A 12548-nucleotide genomic window follows, 5' to 3' on the forward strand; every position below is an offset into this window, starting at 1 on the left:
CTCTGCGAGCGAATACTGTGTGGCATGTTACGAGTTGAAATCATTATAGCATAACTATATAAGATCCAATTACGCTTTTGGAAGTTTTACAACAAGTTGAGACGATCGAAACACACGGATTATTTTTGTTTTAAGGACTAGGATATTTAATGCAGAACACAGCAGGAATGAAATTATTTGATTAATTTGAGATTTGTGCCGGCACATTGAATTACGCGAACGCAGATTTACCACTGGTGCTGTAGAAAAGATGAATCACCTCGAGAGTTCACTGATCTATCATTTAAACAAATATTTCTTGTGGCCAAAAAAATATATAAATTCAGATTCTGAAATGAAGGGCTCACAGCTAATTGCGGTGTGTTAGATGGAGGTCAAAGTGTGTGTCCTCTTGTGTGTGCGTGTGTGGTTGAGATTGGAAATCTCATTACAAGCCCTGCGTGTGTGTGTAACACGTGTGACGAGTTGTGTGTGTTCGTTTTTTGTTTGTGGGGGAGCAGTGGCGCAGTGGCTATCGCACTGCTCTGCGAGCTCGGCAACCCTAGTCAATTCCCTGCTCACAGCCAACATCGGTGGCGAATATCTAAAGCGGTTCTGGGCCTCCCCTAAGCTTTAACTAAGTACCTTGTGCGGTATGTAAACAGCATTGGGGAGACAAAGATGGCCAGGTATGGTGTTGGCCACCCACTCCCTCTTGTGTTGTGCCAGCCTTCAAAGGTGCTCACTAACAGCACTTGCCCCAACAGTTAAAGGCTGCGTGGGGGATCTTTGTGTTTGTGTAACGTGTGTTGCTTAGTTTAACACCCAGAAAACCTGTATTATGGGTGTATTGCATAACGTGTGTATGTGTTGTGTGTGCATTCCGCAGGTGGGAGGCTCGGTGCCATCTCTGCAGCTCTCCGAGCGCCGATGCAGCCTCCACCCGAGCGCCTCTGCGCGCACCTTCCAGCGGCAGATGTCGGCCGCCACCTTCTCCAGCGCGTACTCCGATCCGGGCCTGGACAGCAGTGACGACGAGGACACGGGGTGCGGCAGCGGTGGCGGCAGTGGAGTCGGCGCCACCAACGGTCACGGCGCCAACGGCGCCAACGGCGGTGGGGGTAGCGACGCCAACCCTCTGTACTGTCTGCAGATGGGCGGCGGGGGACAGCGGCTGGAGGTGGAGGCCGACGTGCACCCGCTGTGCGCCTTAGCCGGGCCCTCGTCGCGATCGCTCAAAACCCTCTCGGTGACGTCCTCCGAGACGAGCGACGAGGGGATCGTCATCTCGCTCCGCGCTGACACCTCCGTGGCGTGCTCCGAGAAGCCGCCCGGCGCCCACGAGCCCAGGTCGAGCAGTGCGGCGGCGGCGGCCTCCGAGAAGCGCGACGGCGAGGCGGGCGAATCGGAGGGGTGCGATCGGTCGCGAGAGAGCAAGCTGGAGCCCTCCTGGTGCGACAGAGGTAGCGGCGGCAGGAAGGTCATGAACGGGAGCAATGCGCGCTGGCTGGCGGTCGCCGAAGGCCACAGCGAGGCAAACGGCGGCAGCGGCGGCAGCAGGAGCGGCGACGCCACCCTGGGAATGGGGCGGTGCAGCAAGAAGATCTTGAGGAGGATCCAGAGTCACTCCGACCTTCTCAGCGGCCGCGACGTCCCCCTCGTGGCCGGGCTGGGCCGCGGTGGCCTGGCCGCGTCCTCCTCCTCCGCGGGCGCCGCCGGCGCCGCGGCCACGCGCTCGGGATGCATCTCGGCACCGCACTGCAATGGCGGCGCGAGCACCCTGGGGCGCGGGCGCCGCAACGGCTCCGTGGTGACGCCCGATTGCGGCCAGGGCCTCATGGAGGTGATCGTAGCAAGCGACGCAGCCCCTGCACGCCCCAAGCGCTCCGCCTACTTCGTGTCGGAGCCGGCACCCGGGCCGGACCCGGACGATGAGCTCATCGTCCCGCCGGAGCTGGAGGAGGAAGTAAGGGAACAGATCCGGCAATACCAGCAGCAGCAGAAGCTGCAAGATCAGCAGAAAGTTACCGAGCAACAGAAAGTTGAGCAGCAGCAGCAGATGAAGCAGCCGCTGAAGCTACAGCAAGAGAGGCGAGAGGCGTTAATTCAACAAGATGTTTATGACACTGCACTCTAACAAAACTGTTCCCTAAGTTTTATTTTAAAAGTCAGAGTACCTGGAGCTTGTACATTGTAGATGCACCAACGCTGGAATCAGTACTGTTTTGTTGAATGTTTATGATGACCTATGGTTGGGTCCAGTTGGAGCTCATGAAGATGGAACCCTGTTAGGTATTTACGGAACATCTGGTGAAAGCAGTAGCAGATATATGGAGCAATAGTTGCAATAACAAAAGTAAGTTGGATCTCTCCATCGAATGTGGAAAAATTGCACTGAAAGTAAAATCTCACCAACTTTATTTAACATTTACAGGACTTGCATGTGAAAGGTTCCAGTCATAATCGACGACATACCTTAGTGCCGACTCGCGTGCGTGGCTCCCGTCTGTGATATGAGCATCGAATTACTGTATAAGAGATGTGAACACGTGACGCCCACGTGACCGGAGACCGTTGGACTTTATGCGCAGCTCAGTTCCAATGGCCTGTAACCCCCCCCCCGCCTCCTCTCCCCCGTCCCGTGCTTAAGTCGCAAGTGTTCACAGCAGCCATTCAAGTAGAATTAAGCAATGTTGAATGCTCGAGAGTTTTAACATGTATTTACTCCACTCCATTGGCAGCTTGTGGCATCCGAGACATTGCACTTTACAATTCATCCACGGCCAACTCAACCAAAGGGCTACGGAAAGGGGAGGGAGACCTTTGTTCTGCGTCCTTTTCACGTCATTACTGTACAGTATAAGTTGGGAAAACAGCACAGTCCAAATGACATCACCACGTGACTGAAATGAAGGGACAATGATAGACTGTTCACTCATAAGGCTTTAAATATCGCTGTTTCTCCTGCATTTAATATGGCTACACCCAGTGTGTGTGTGCGTGAAGAGGTATGACTGCCGCTTTGACTCTGTTGGATTCTCTTATGCCAGTGTGGCAATGCTCTTCGGTGAAGCTGCAGGTGTAGATGCTGCTGCCGCTGCTGCTGGTTGAAAAATACCCCAAACACTATGCATTTAGCATCACTTGAGCATCCAGTCAGAGGAGATCCCTCGCCCGTCTCTCCTGATGCTCAAGGTCACCACTGCCTTGAGTGCTCAGATATTTGTCGTTTCAATTTGGAGTTTGGTTGATTATCTGTGACACATGCACCAATGGTATCGATGTGTATTTTTTTAATACTATACTTTTTCAAGATGCCGTAGATTATTTTCGACAAAATGGCAAGTAGTTTGTGAGTAAAGCCTTGTAGAGAAGTCATGATTATAGTTTATAACTAACAATACTGTGTATTTTCATACTGCCCCTTGTCTTTGGAAGTGTGTTTTTTTTAACGCTTTTATTCTCGACTCGCGCGCTGGCAGACGTGTGTGGCCCCCCTCTGAGCTGCTGCTGCTGACACTCGTGGGCTCACACCGTCATCCGGCAGCGGATGCCCAGTGACATACCTTTATACGTTAGCACAAACTGATAGTTGTGATCATCCTACACAAACCGTTGTGTCGTTTTTTGCAGGTCATGTTTGGGCGCAGTGGGTAACGCTTGCACCTCACGGCAAGAAGGTCCTGGGTTTGATTCCCGACTGGCGCCTTTCTGTGTGGAGATTGTATGTTCTCCCCCTGTTCAGCATGGGTTTCCTCCGGGTTTTCCAGTTTCCTCCCATTAGCTAAAATCAATCGATGTAACCGGTGTTAACCAAAACATCCCAATGTTGAAAGAATAGCCTGCAAATGACTCATTTGGGATTACACACAGCAGCATTGCCCCCTTCTGCGAAAACTTGACAGCACCCTTCTGAATGAGAATCTTGAGGCTCGGTGAGGATTTCCTGGATAAATAATAATAATAATGACCTTACGAGGATTTACAATAATCATAATCCCATTGGGGAAGAAGTAGAAATAATTATTACCAGCCTTGTAACCTTAGCCCAAGCTAATACACTTGAGGGCTAGATTGAGAGCTGGATTAAGGTGTTTGGTCCCATATTTGGCTGTATACTTTGGCATGGTTTTGCCAAAACTACAATGATTATGAGCATTCGCCATCATATCAATCCGGCTGCACACGTTTTATGTTCAATTAACTTTTTTTAACTAACTTGGACGCTGGCTTGGACTGCTCTTATATTATGGTCTATTTGACTGCAACTGATGTCTTGCTTATGCCAAATCAGCCTTCTGTGCAGCACTAAAGCATGCAGGCCATTTTACAGAAAGAGCGTTGTTATGGATACCTCCACCTAACTTACTAACGTATAAAATAGTTTCAGCAAAAAGCTGTGCATATAATCAATGTTGTAGCCTACGGAAAGTCGGTGAGTAGAAGAACACTTAGGTGTCTTCTCATTCTATTTGGGTGATGTGATATTTTAACAAGAGATTAATCCAAGTACTTTTGAATTCATCACAGACACTCATGATCTTGCATCCCTCAGCTGTGACATCTTGTCAACTCTGTACGCTGATTATCTGCAGGAATTCCTTTCTGGTATAAAGCCGGGTTCTTCAACCATATCTCAGCTGTGCTGGTGGGTCACATGCCATCATATAACATCTGAATGTGTGATCACGACTGTTTTGTATCCAGGTCTCACATTTCTCTCATTTATCTAATTTTCATCCTCACTAATCATTATCTCTTCTCTAAAGCTCTCTCACCACCATCTCTTATTTCTCTCATCTTTCACGTGAACTTGTATCTCTCCATGGCTCAGCAGCCACTCCACAAGGGCCTTTGCGAGCCACTTGACACGCAGGCCGCGAGTTGAGCGCCGCTGTGTAAAGGATAGAAGAGTTATACCGTATTGAAAAATAACAGATACAGTCTTCTCTCGTTATTCGCGAGGGGTACGTTCCGGGGATGCTCGTGAATAGCACATTTCGCGGATAACGATATTGGATTCGAAAACCTACATTTTGAATTAATTACCTTAAATACATAAATAAGCAATTAAGCACATGAACATTTTCTCATCACTTTCTCGCATCACATTCTCTCATCACATTATCTCTCTCTTTCTCGATGGAGTCGTGCAGAGTTCCAGATGTGATTCGCGGATGGCCAAAATGACGGACAGCAAGTTCGTGAATAACGAGGCGAATACCGTTTCCCACATTCGTGTGGTGGGCTGCCAATACTGCAGGGCATGGTCCAACGAAGTTGAGAACTTACGAAATAATAACTGCTTTGATGTTGTATGGAATTGAACGTGAAAGTGCTCGGTGTAGCCGAAAGCAACCACCTATTGTGTTACCCGTCTGGCAAACAAAGCCTGCAAATCAAACACAAAGGGATTATGAAAAAAACACTTCCAGAATGCAAAACGCAGCAACAGAATTATTGGTCTTCTCCTACAAAAGTTGACGAGTGTCAACTGGTGTTCCTCGGTGTTAATCATCAACATCATGAATACTGTAATGAGCTGCACACATTTGAATGATTGCTATATATTTGTGTGTGTATACTGCATTGTAGACTTTAAGACGAAACCCAGATCTAGTTTTTGGAGACACTACTTTTATGATTCTGCATTAAAAGAGAATGCAGCTATATCACTGAATTGAAACTGGTGGAAGTCGCTGGTTGTTCACCCTCGGACATCCTGCATGCAAGGTGTCCCCTAGATGCACACAGATGGGGAGAGGCTGAAGCGTCGTGCCCTCAACAGCGAGACATTAGTTAACAGGGGTGTTCGTGCCGAGAAGCACGACTCGCGCTTTTATTAGGCAATGCCGCGGCGCTTTTTGATTGCCTTCAACAGAGCCGGGTAGCGGCTGTGCCTCATCACCCAGCTCGCGAGTAGTCCCCGGGGGACCGGCACCAGCAGGGCGCGGGCTTCTATCGATTGGCTGTCAAGAGTGACTGCTTTTCATACATACAGCACATGGTTGTGCAGTTGGGGTTTTTTTCCTGATTGTGAGGGCACCGTAAATTGGGAGCGTGGGGCCGTGCACGGCACCTCGCGGCACCTCGCCTGGAGTGATGTACGGGTGCTCCTGCTCTGCGTTAATGAATGCGCTCCTTGGTGGTCGTTTGAACACGTCCGCGGTGTTTCGGAGCTTCCGCCTCTTGCTGCTTTCGGACTACCTTTACATTCCCGGTGATGTCTTTACGATTCAACGGATTAACACTGAACACCCGCGGCTCGGAGAGCCCAAAGGTTCCCATCGCTTCTGAATGACCTTACCTCGTGCAATTGAAATTGACAAAATGTGAGCCCCCCCCCCCCCCCGAATTGTCACTCGTGCTGTCCCCTACTTGAGTCACACTTGAAATAACTTTTTTCTGGTGTCCGATAACATTCATTGTCAACCATAGAGTGCTTATTATGTCGTCGAGTCGTGCACGTTTCTCTTAACAGTTCCACGCCACGGGGAGTACATGGGTTGCGACGGTCTCGCACTGGTCATCGTCCCTGCCAGGCTATAGACGGTTGCAGTCATTTTGTGCCACTAATCGACTTTGAACTCTGAAGCCAGCACTGCAATACATAATGGCCTTTATTAATCGCGAATGTTGAGGCTGAAGGAACGTGATCGATGTGTTGTGCTCTGGATTGGTCGTTGTCCTGCAAGCCACAATTGTAGAGAAGAGCATGAGCTTTGCTTACATTTTTGGTTCCATGGAAAATATAGTTTTCTTCCCCAATGTTCTGTTCCGCTCCTGGATATTCCCCAGAGTGATATATTTCTGCTATAGACATCGGTTCTAATGATGGGTGGGGGGGGGGGGAACAAAAAAAACCCTGACAATTATTTTATAACTCTTAGGAGTTGACAAATAATGTTATTCTCTGAGAGAAGCGATTGTGTTATGGGCGCATGTGTCGTGTGTTGTGTGTCGAGTGTGACCAGTAGTGGCTGTCTGGACTTGTGGTGACTGTCTGGACTCGTGGTGACTGTCTGGTCATGGCAATGAAGAGCTGTTAACTCAAACCCAACTGAGCAGGACACAACCACGACTTTGACCCTTTGCACCCTTTGTGGTCTGCTAATGCATGCAGGTGTGTACATACGCAAACCACGACATTTTTCATTGGCAGTTCGTACTCGATGTACATACGTATGTGAAAGGGTATAGCATCAGGACTGCATTGCAGATGCTGCCGGTGGTCATTACAGAGGCTGCAATGGGACGTGTTTGTGTCCCCGCTGACTTGGAGGCGACTTGACAGGCGTGAGTGACACATGAGGCACTATGCGCGGCTGCGCAGGGGGAATGTTTGGAGTTTGGGATTGAGCATGGGATGCCATGTTTCACTGATGTATACAACTGATCACTCGCCATGTGTAAATACATCTTTATTTTCGTAATTGTGTTTAACATCCATTATTTCCTATCGGTATGTTTATGATCTGGGATATTGATTTTGTTGTGTACATGACAGAGTATATATATCGTGAGAGAGATCTGCACAGCTATTGTTTAGTACTGTGTTACGAATTTGTTCCTTGCATTTGCAGAAACTCAACGTTATTTAAAAAAAGAAAATCAGCTTAACATAGTTTCCAACATAACGAAAGGGAAAAGAACTGCACAGTACAGCCGTGGGTGTTTAACATTCCATTTTTTGTGCAACATTGAATCAGGTTTATGTACCTGTATAGGGCATATTTATCAGCCTAACACATTTTGTTGTATCTTTAGTGCATATCATCAAATAAAAAAATCATCTAATGAAATGCAAGCCTTTGCAATGTCTCATGGATTAAGGGTATGGTGTTGAACATCCGTGTGGTCCAGGGATTTTGCGAACAATATGCGCTGCAAAAAAGTTTCAATGTCATTCAATGTCGGCTCTGACCTCCCTCTCTCAAGAAATGGGCCGGCCGGCACGCATCTCCATTCGAGCCCCAAGCCACTGGCTGTCATACATTTGGTGGTCAACAGGACACCCTTTCGACTGATCACCATGGATAATACAGAAGTTTTTTTGGGGTTAGATCGCGTAAATATAAATGTGTCGTTAAACCCACCACCACCCGACAAGGATAATTAGTAAAGTTGTCTCGTAAACAGAACATGCCAATTCGTTACTTGTACATCACACCGGTGTGTTGGAGAGTAAGTCCACCACATTTACAATCTGAGTACGAAATTTGGCATCAGGTGGCAGCCAGATCACTATGGATCTCCATCCTGTACCAGGCATTTCAGAAACTTAAAAAGCAATGAAATTGTTTGTCAGATGAGCCGCTTCGGGCTGGACAGGGGTCCCCCCCCTGCTCTTCGCCCCCCCTCCAACCTTAACCCCTTAGGGGGTGTTGGGGATCGGAAGGCACTGCCCGTTCCACGTGACCCCTCCCCGTGCCGTGTCCTCGATGTAAAAAGGTTTATGCTGCTCGGGGCATCAAGAGACACGTTTCCGTCTCCATAAAGGGAGCTTGAATATCTGCACGAGAAGTTATGAGCGCAACTTGCTTACGCAGAGCCGTCCCCTGGGCTATATGGTGAATCGGGCGACTGCCCCGGGCCCCGCGCTTTGGGGGTGGGGTGGCCCACACGCGGTGTGAGTTGCCCTGGGCCCAGAGGTAGCAAACTGGTTTTGATTCCTTACCCGTACCCGTACCCGGCCGCACCAGGGTCGCAATCGGGTACCCATACCCTACCCGATACCCGGCTACCCGTACCCGGCCGGGTATCGGGTAGGGTATGGGTATGGGTACCCGATTGCGACCTCTGGGATGAAGCCATGTTGCAGGCGCGGATGGGTTGATTCTAGGAACTTGAATTGTGAGAAGAGGCAAGACGTTGGGAAATGAGTGACAAACGGTTACTCACCAGTGACTCACGGCCTACCCGTACCCATACCCGGTCGCACCAGGGTCGCAAAGCGGTACCCGTACCCGGCTGGGTACGGGTAGCTGGGTATCGGGTAGGGTACGGGTATCGGGTACCCGATTGCGACCTCTGCCTGGGCCCGCACCCCCGCTAGGGGTGGCCCTGGCCTTCACTCATTTTCAGTGGGGGGGGGGGGGGGGGAGGGAGACTCTTTCACCGATAAGACATCGCCAGTGAGAGTGAAGGCCGCCACACATTTGAAACCAAGGCCGTAGCCATGGAGTCAACATTGGGGGGGACCAAATCTTCCAGGGTGTTTGGGGGTCCCAACACAGAAAAATATCTAAATTTGAAAAGTAATTTCCTGCCTAAAATATTAAAAAAATTCACTAACACATGGGATGGACTTTTTCTTTATTTTTTACAATGTCTAATAGTGTATTGTATTACATTGCTCTGTTTTTACTTTTTTAACAAGCCGGAAATGCGAAGACTACAGACTGATAAGCTTGATGAGCCACGTGCTGAAAGTCTTCCTGAAGGTGATTCAACAGCGCATACCAGGGGCGGTTTCTTCATAAGGGCGATTGGGCGACGCACCACCAATGTCATTCAACCACAGAGTCACGCTAGCCGTCACTGTGCCTCTGGATATAGTCCAATCAGTGTCATGTCACGTTCGGTGGAGTACCGCCTCTTTTTGGGCGATTTCACTCCGGCTGAGAATCGCCCCGAGTGGCCCCATAGACTTACATTCAAAGATGTTTTTTTTCGACCGGGGGGCGCTGCAATGCATTCTCTATGGCTTCCGGGAGGGCTCGCCCTAACGTGCTTACGTCATCATACGTAAGCACGTTTCATCCAACAATATAATTTGTCGCCACCTAGTGGAATCTTTAATAAAAGAAACTTGAGTGGATTGTATTAATAGTGAGTATAGAAACAAACAAGATGTATTGTAAGAGTCACTTTATTTTTCATTAATATTAAAGAAGTGAAGTTGCCTTTACATGCTTAAGCTGTTAATTTATCCATTGCATGGGTGGACCTTATCCTTATCAATCATCCAGACATTTGCCCCCCCTGAGAGATTTTGCAGGAGCCGCCACTGGTGCATACGCTCCACATGCGAAAATGCATTGAAGAACACAGTTTGGCTTCTGCAAAGGACTAGGCACAAGAGAAGCAATCTTCTGTCTACAGATACACTACAGCGATGCTACGAACATCAGAAAGAAGTGTACATCTGCTTCATAGATTACGAGAAAGCCTTTGACTCAGTAGACCACGACCTACTAGCAGCTCTATTAAAACAACTGGGACTAGATAAAAACGACATCAACTTCATCATTGCTCTTTATTGGAAGCAAACAGCCCAACTACGATATGACAACGAATTGACAGACCCAACACCAATACAAAAAGGTGTACGACAAGGCTGCCCACTGTCACCGAGTCTTTTAAACATCTACTCGGAGTAGATTTTTGATCGAACACTAGCAGATAAAAACATTGGTGTTAAAGTAAATGGACAATACATCAACAACATCAGGTATGCCGACGACACTGCACTGCTGGCCGATTCGGAACAAGACCTACAACAAATCTTGGACGAGGTTGCCGCAGAGAGTCAAATATGGGGCTTACGAATTGACAAAAAGAAAACAAAGGTTATGAAGGTCAGCCGAACTACAAGCGAAATAACAATCAAGCTGGGCAGCAAAAAATTGGAACAAGTACACCGATTTAAATACCTTGGTGTAATCATTGACGATCAGTTGAACCATGAAGTCGAAATCAAGAGCAGAATTGAACAAGCAAGGCAAGCATTTATTAAATGGAAAACACTCCTTGCAGACCGCAACTTGAGTACATCACTGAAACTGCGCACACTGAAATGCTACATCTGGTCAATTTTGCTGTATGGAGTAGAGACGTGGACACTGACAACAACAGCAACAAAAAGGCTCGAAGCTTTCGAAATGTGGCTGTACCGAAGAATGCTGAAAATCCCATGGACAGCCAAAACCACCAATACACAAGTTCTGCAAGATATGGGCAGACAGGCAACTGCTGAAGACCATCATTAGCAGGAAGTATTACTACCTAGGCCACATTGCCCGAAACGACCACAAATACCAGCTATTAAAGCAAATCCTGGAAGGAAAACTCGAAGGGAAAAAACGACCAGGACGGCCAAAAACGACATGGCTCAGTAACATCAAAACATGGCTACAATTAACAACAGCACAAACTCTACACGCCGTGCTAGACCGGGACCAATATCATCGTGAAGTCGCACACGCCGTTAGGCAGCACTAAAGAAGTTTCATTGTATGTAATGGCAGAGATTAGGGATTAATAAAGTACTATCACAACCACAATCATATAAACATAAATCTATGCATTGATTTATATGAAGACAAGTCCAGATATTGTAGCCAATGTTTAGAAAATTATTGTTTTTATTTACATAGCATAGCAATTTTTTATAGCAATATATTGGGGGGACATTTTGAGCATATTTGAATAATCGGGGGGATGTGGTCCCCCCCTCCCCCAATATATATTATAATTACGGCCTTGTTTGAAACCATTGTTGGGGTTTGACAGCAGCACGACGACGACGGGGTGTGTTTTCATTTCTTTATTGTCGGGGGCCGCACTGAAAAGGCCACCAGGGGCCGCTGGCGGCCCGCGAGCCCCCCAATGAAGATGACTGTCTTCACGTTCGCAGGGACACACGTTTGTGTAGTTTCCAGCTCGTTAGGAGCGCCTAACTCGGTTGTTACCGCCACGAGCGGGTTAATGTTCACGTCTACTATACGCGCCCCGTGTCGTGGTCATTATTTCGTGAGTGAAAACCAAAATGTGAAGAATGCAACGCGCGTTCTGAATTCACGGCGGCCGATATTCGTCGTTGTTTGTTCACTCTCCGATCCAACCCCCACAATGGACACCACCATCCCCGTGCCGGGACTCGGATCTCAGTTACTTAGATGTTGACGTGTTTGATCTTTAAGCCTATGCGAGTAGCTATGGTCCATAAGCTTTTTGCTAAACTTTACTTTCTATTTTACCAGGTAAGACCCACTGAGCTGCTATATAGATGGCTCTTCATCAGAAGCAACATGGATATCACAAATGATAGCACAACGAGAAGTGGCTTGTCATGTGGAAATGTCCAGCAGCCAAATACTCTAAACGCGTGATTCTAAATGTGGAGGGAAAATCCAGAGGACCCGGAGACAAATCCATGCGACCTCGGGGAGAGAGAGACACGCAAACTCCTAATTATACAGAATCAATATTTATTAATACTAGAGGAATCTGATGAGCTTGCAAGCTATTTTTCACGGATGTTCAGTAGGGGCACGGGGTAAGAACGCTACAACAACAATAACAAATAATACAAGCACACGATAGCAGTTTACAACAGCAGGAGTCGGGGTCGGGATCGAACGCACGCAGTCCCTGCACACCAGGCGAGGTCGTTAACATCTCCGAGCCGCCGTGGCGGCGCCCACAAGGCGGGACGACGTCTCACAGGTAATGTTCGTGGGGTTTTACCGCGAGTTAGCAGCGCTACACATGTTATTGTATTTTAATTTATATTTTATCGGCTGCAGTATTTTAGAAACTGCCGTTAATTTCGCGCGCGCCTCCTG

General features: G+C 48.1%; 1 protein-coding gene across 2 annotated transcripts in view; it reads left to right on the forward strand.

Moving 5' to 3' along the window:
• Nucleotides 1-7772, forward strand: part of LOC133350786 (PH domain leucine-rich repeat protein phosphatase 1-like) — an 80108-nt gene extending 72336 nt beyond the window's left edge. For both annotated transcript variants that reach the window (XM_061565516.1, XM_061565517.1), the window contains exon 19: nucleotides 869-7772. In XM_061565516.1, coding sequence (XP_061421500.1) covers nucleotides 869-2116 — 1248 coding nt within the window. In that variant the 3' untranslated portion in view covers nucleotides 2117-7772. The remainder of the gene's footprint in view (nucleotides 1-868) is intronic.
• The last annotated feature ends 4776 nt before the right edge of the window (nucleotides 7773-12548 follow it).

This window comes from Lethenteron reissneri, chromosome 35, assembly GCF_015708825.2.
Source record: "Lethenteron reissneri isolate LAM-NWPU_2019-01 chromosome 35, ASM1570882v1, whole genome shotgun sequence".
NCBI classification, from domain to species: domain Eukaryota; kingdom Metazoa; phylum Chordata; class Hyperoartia; order Petromyzontiformes; family Petromyzontidae; genus Lethenteron; species Lethenteron reissneri.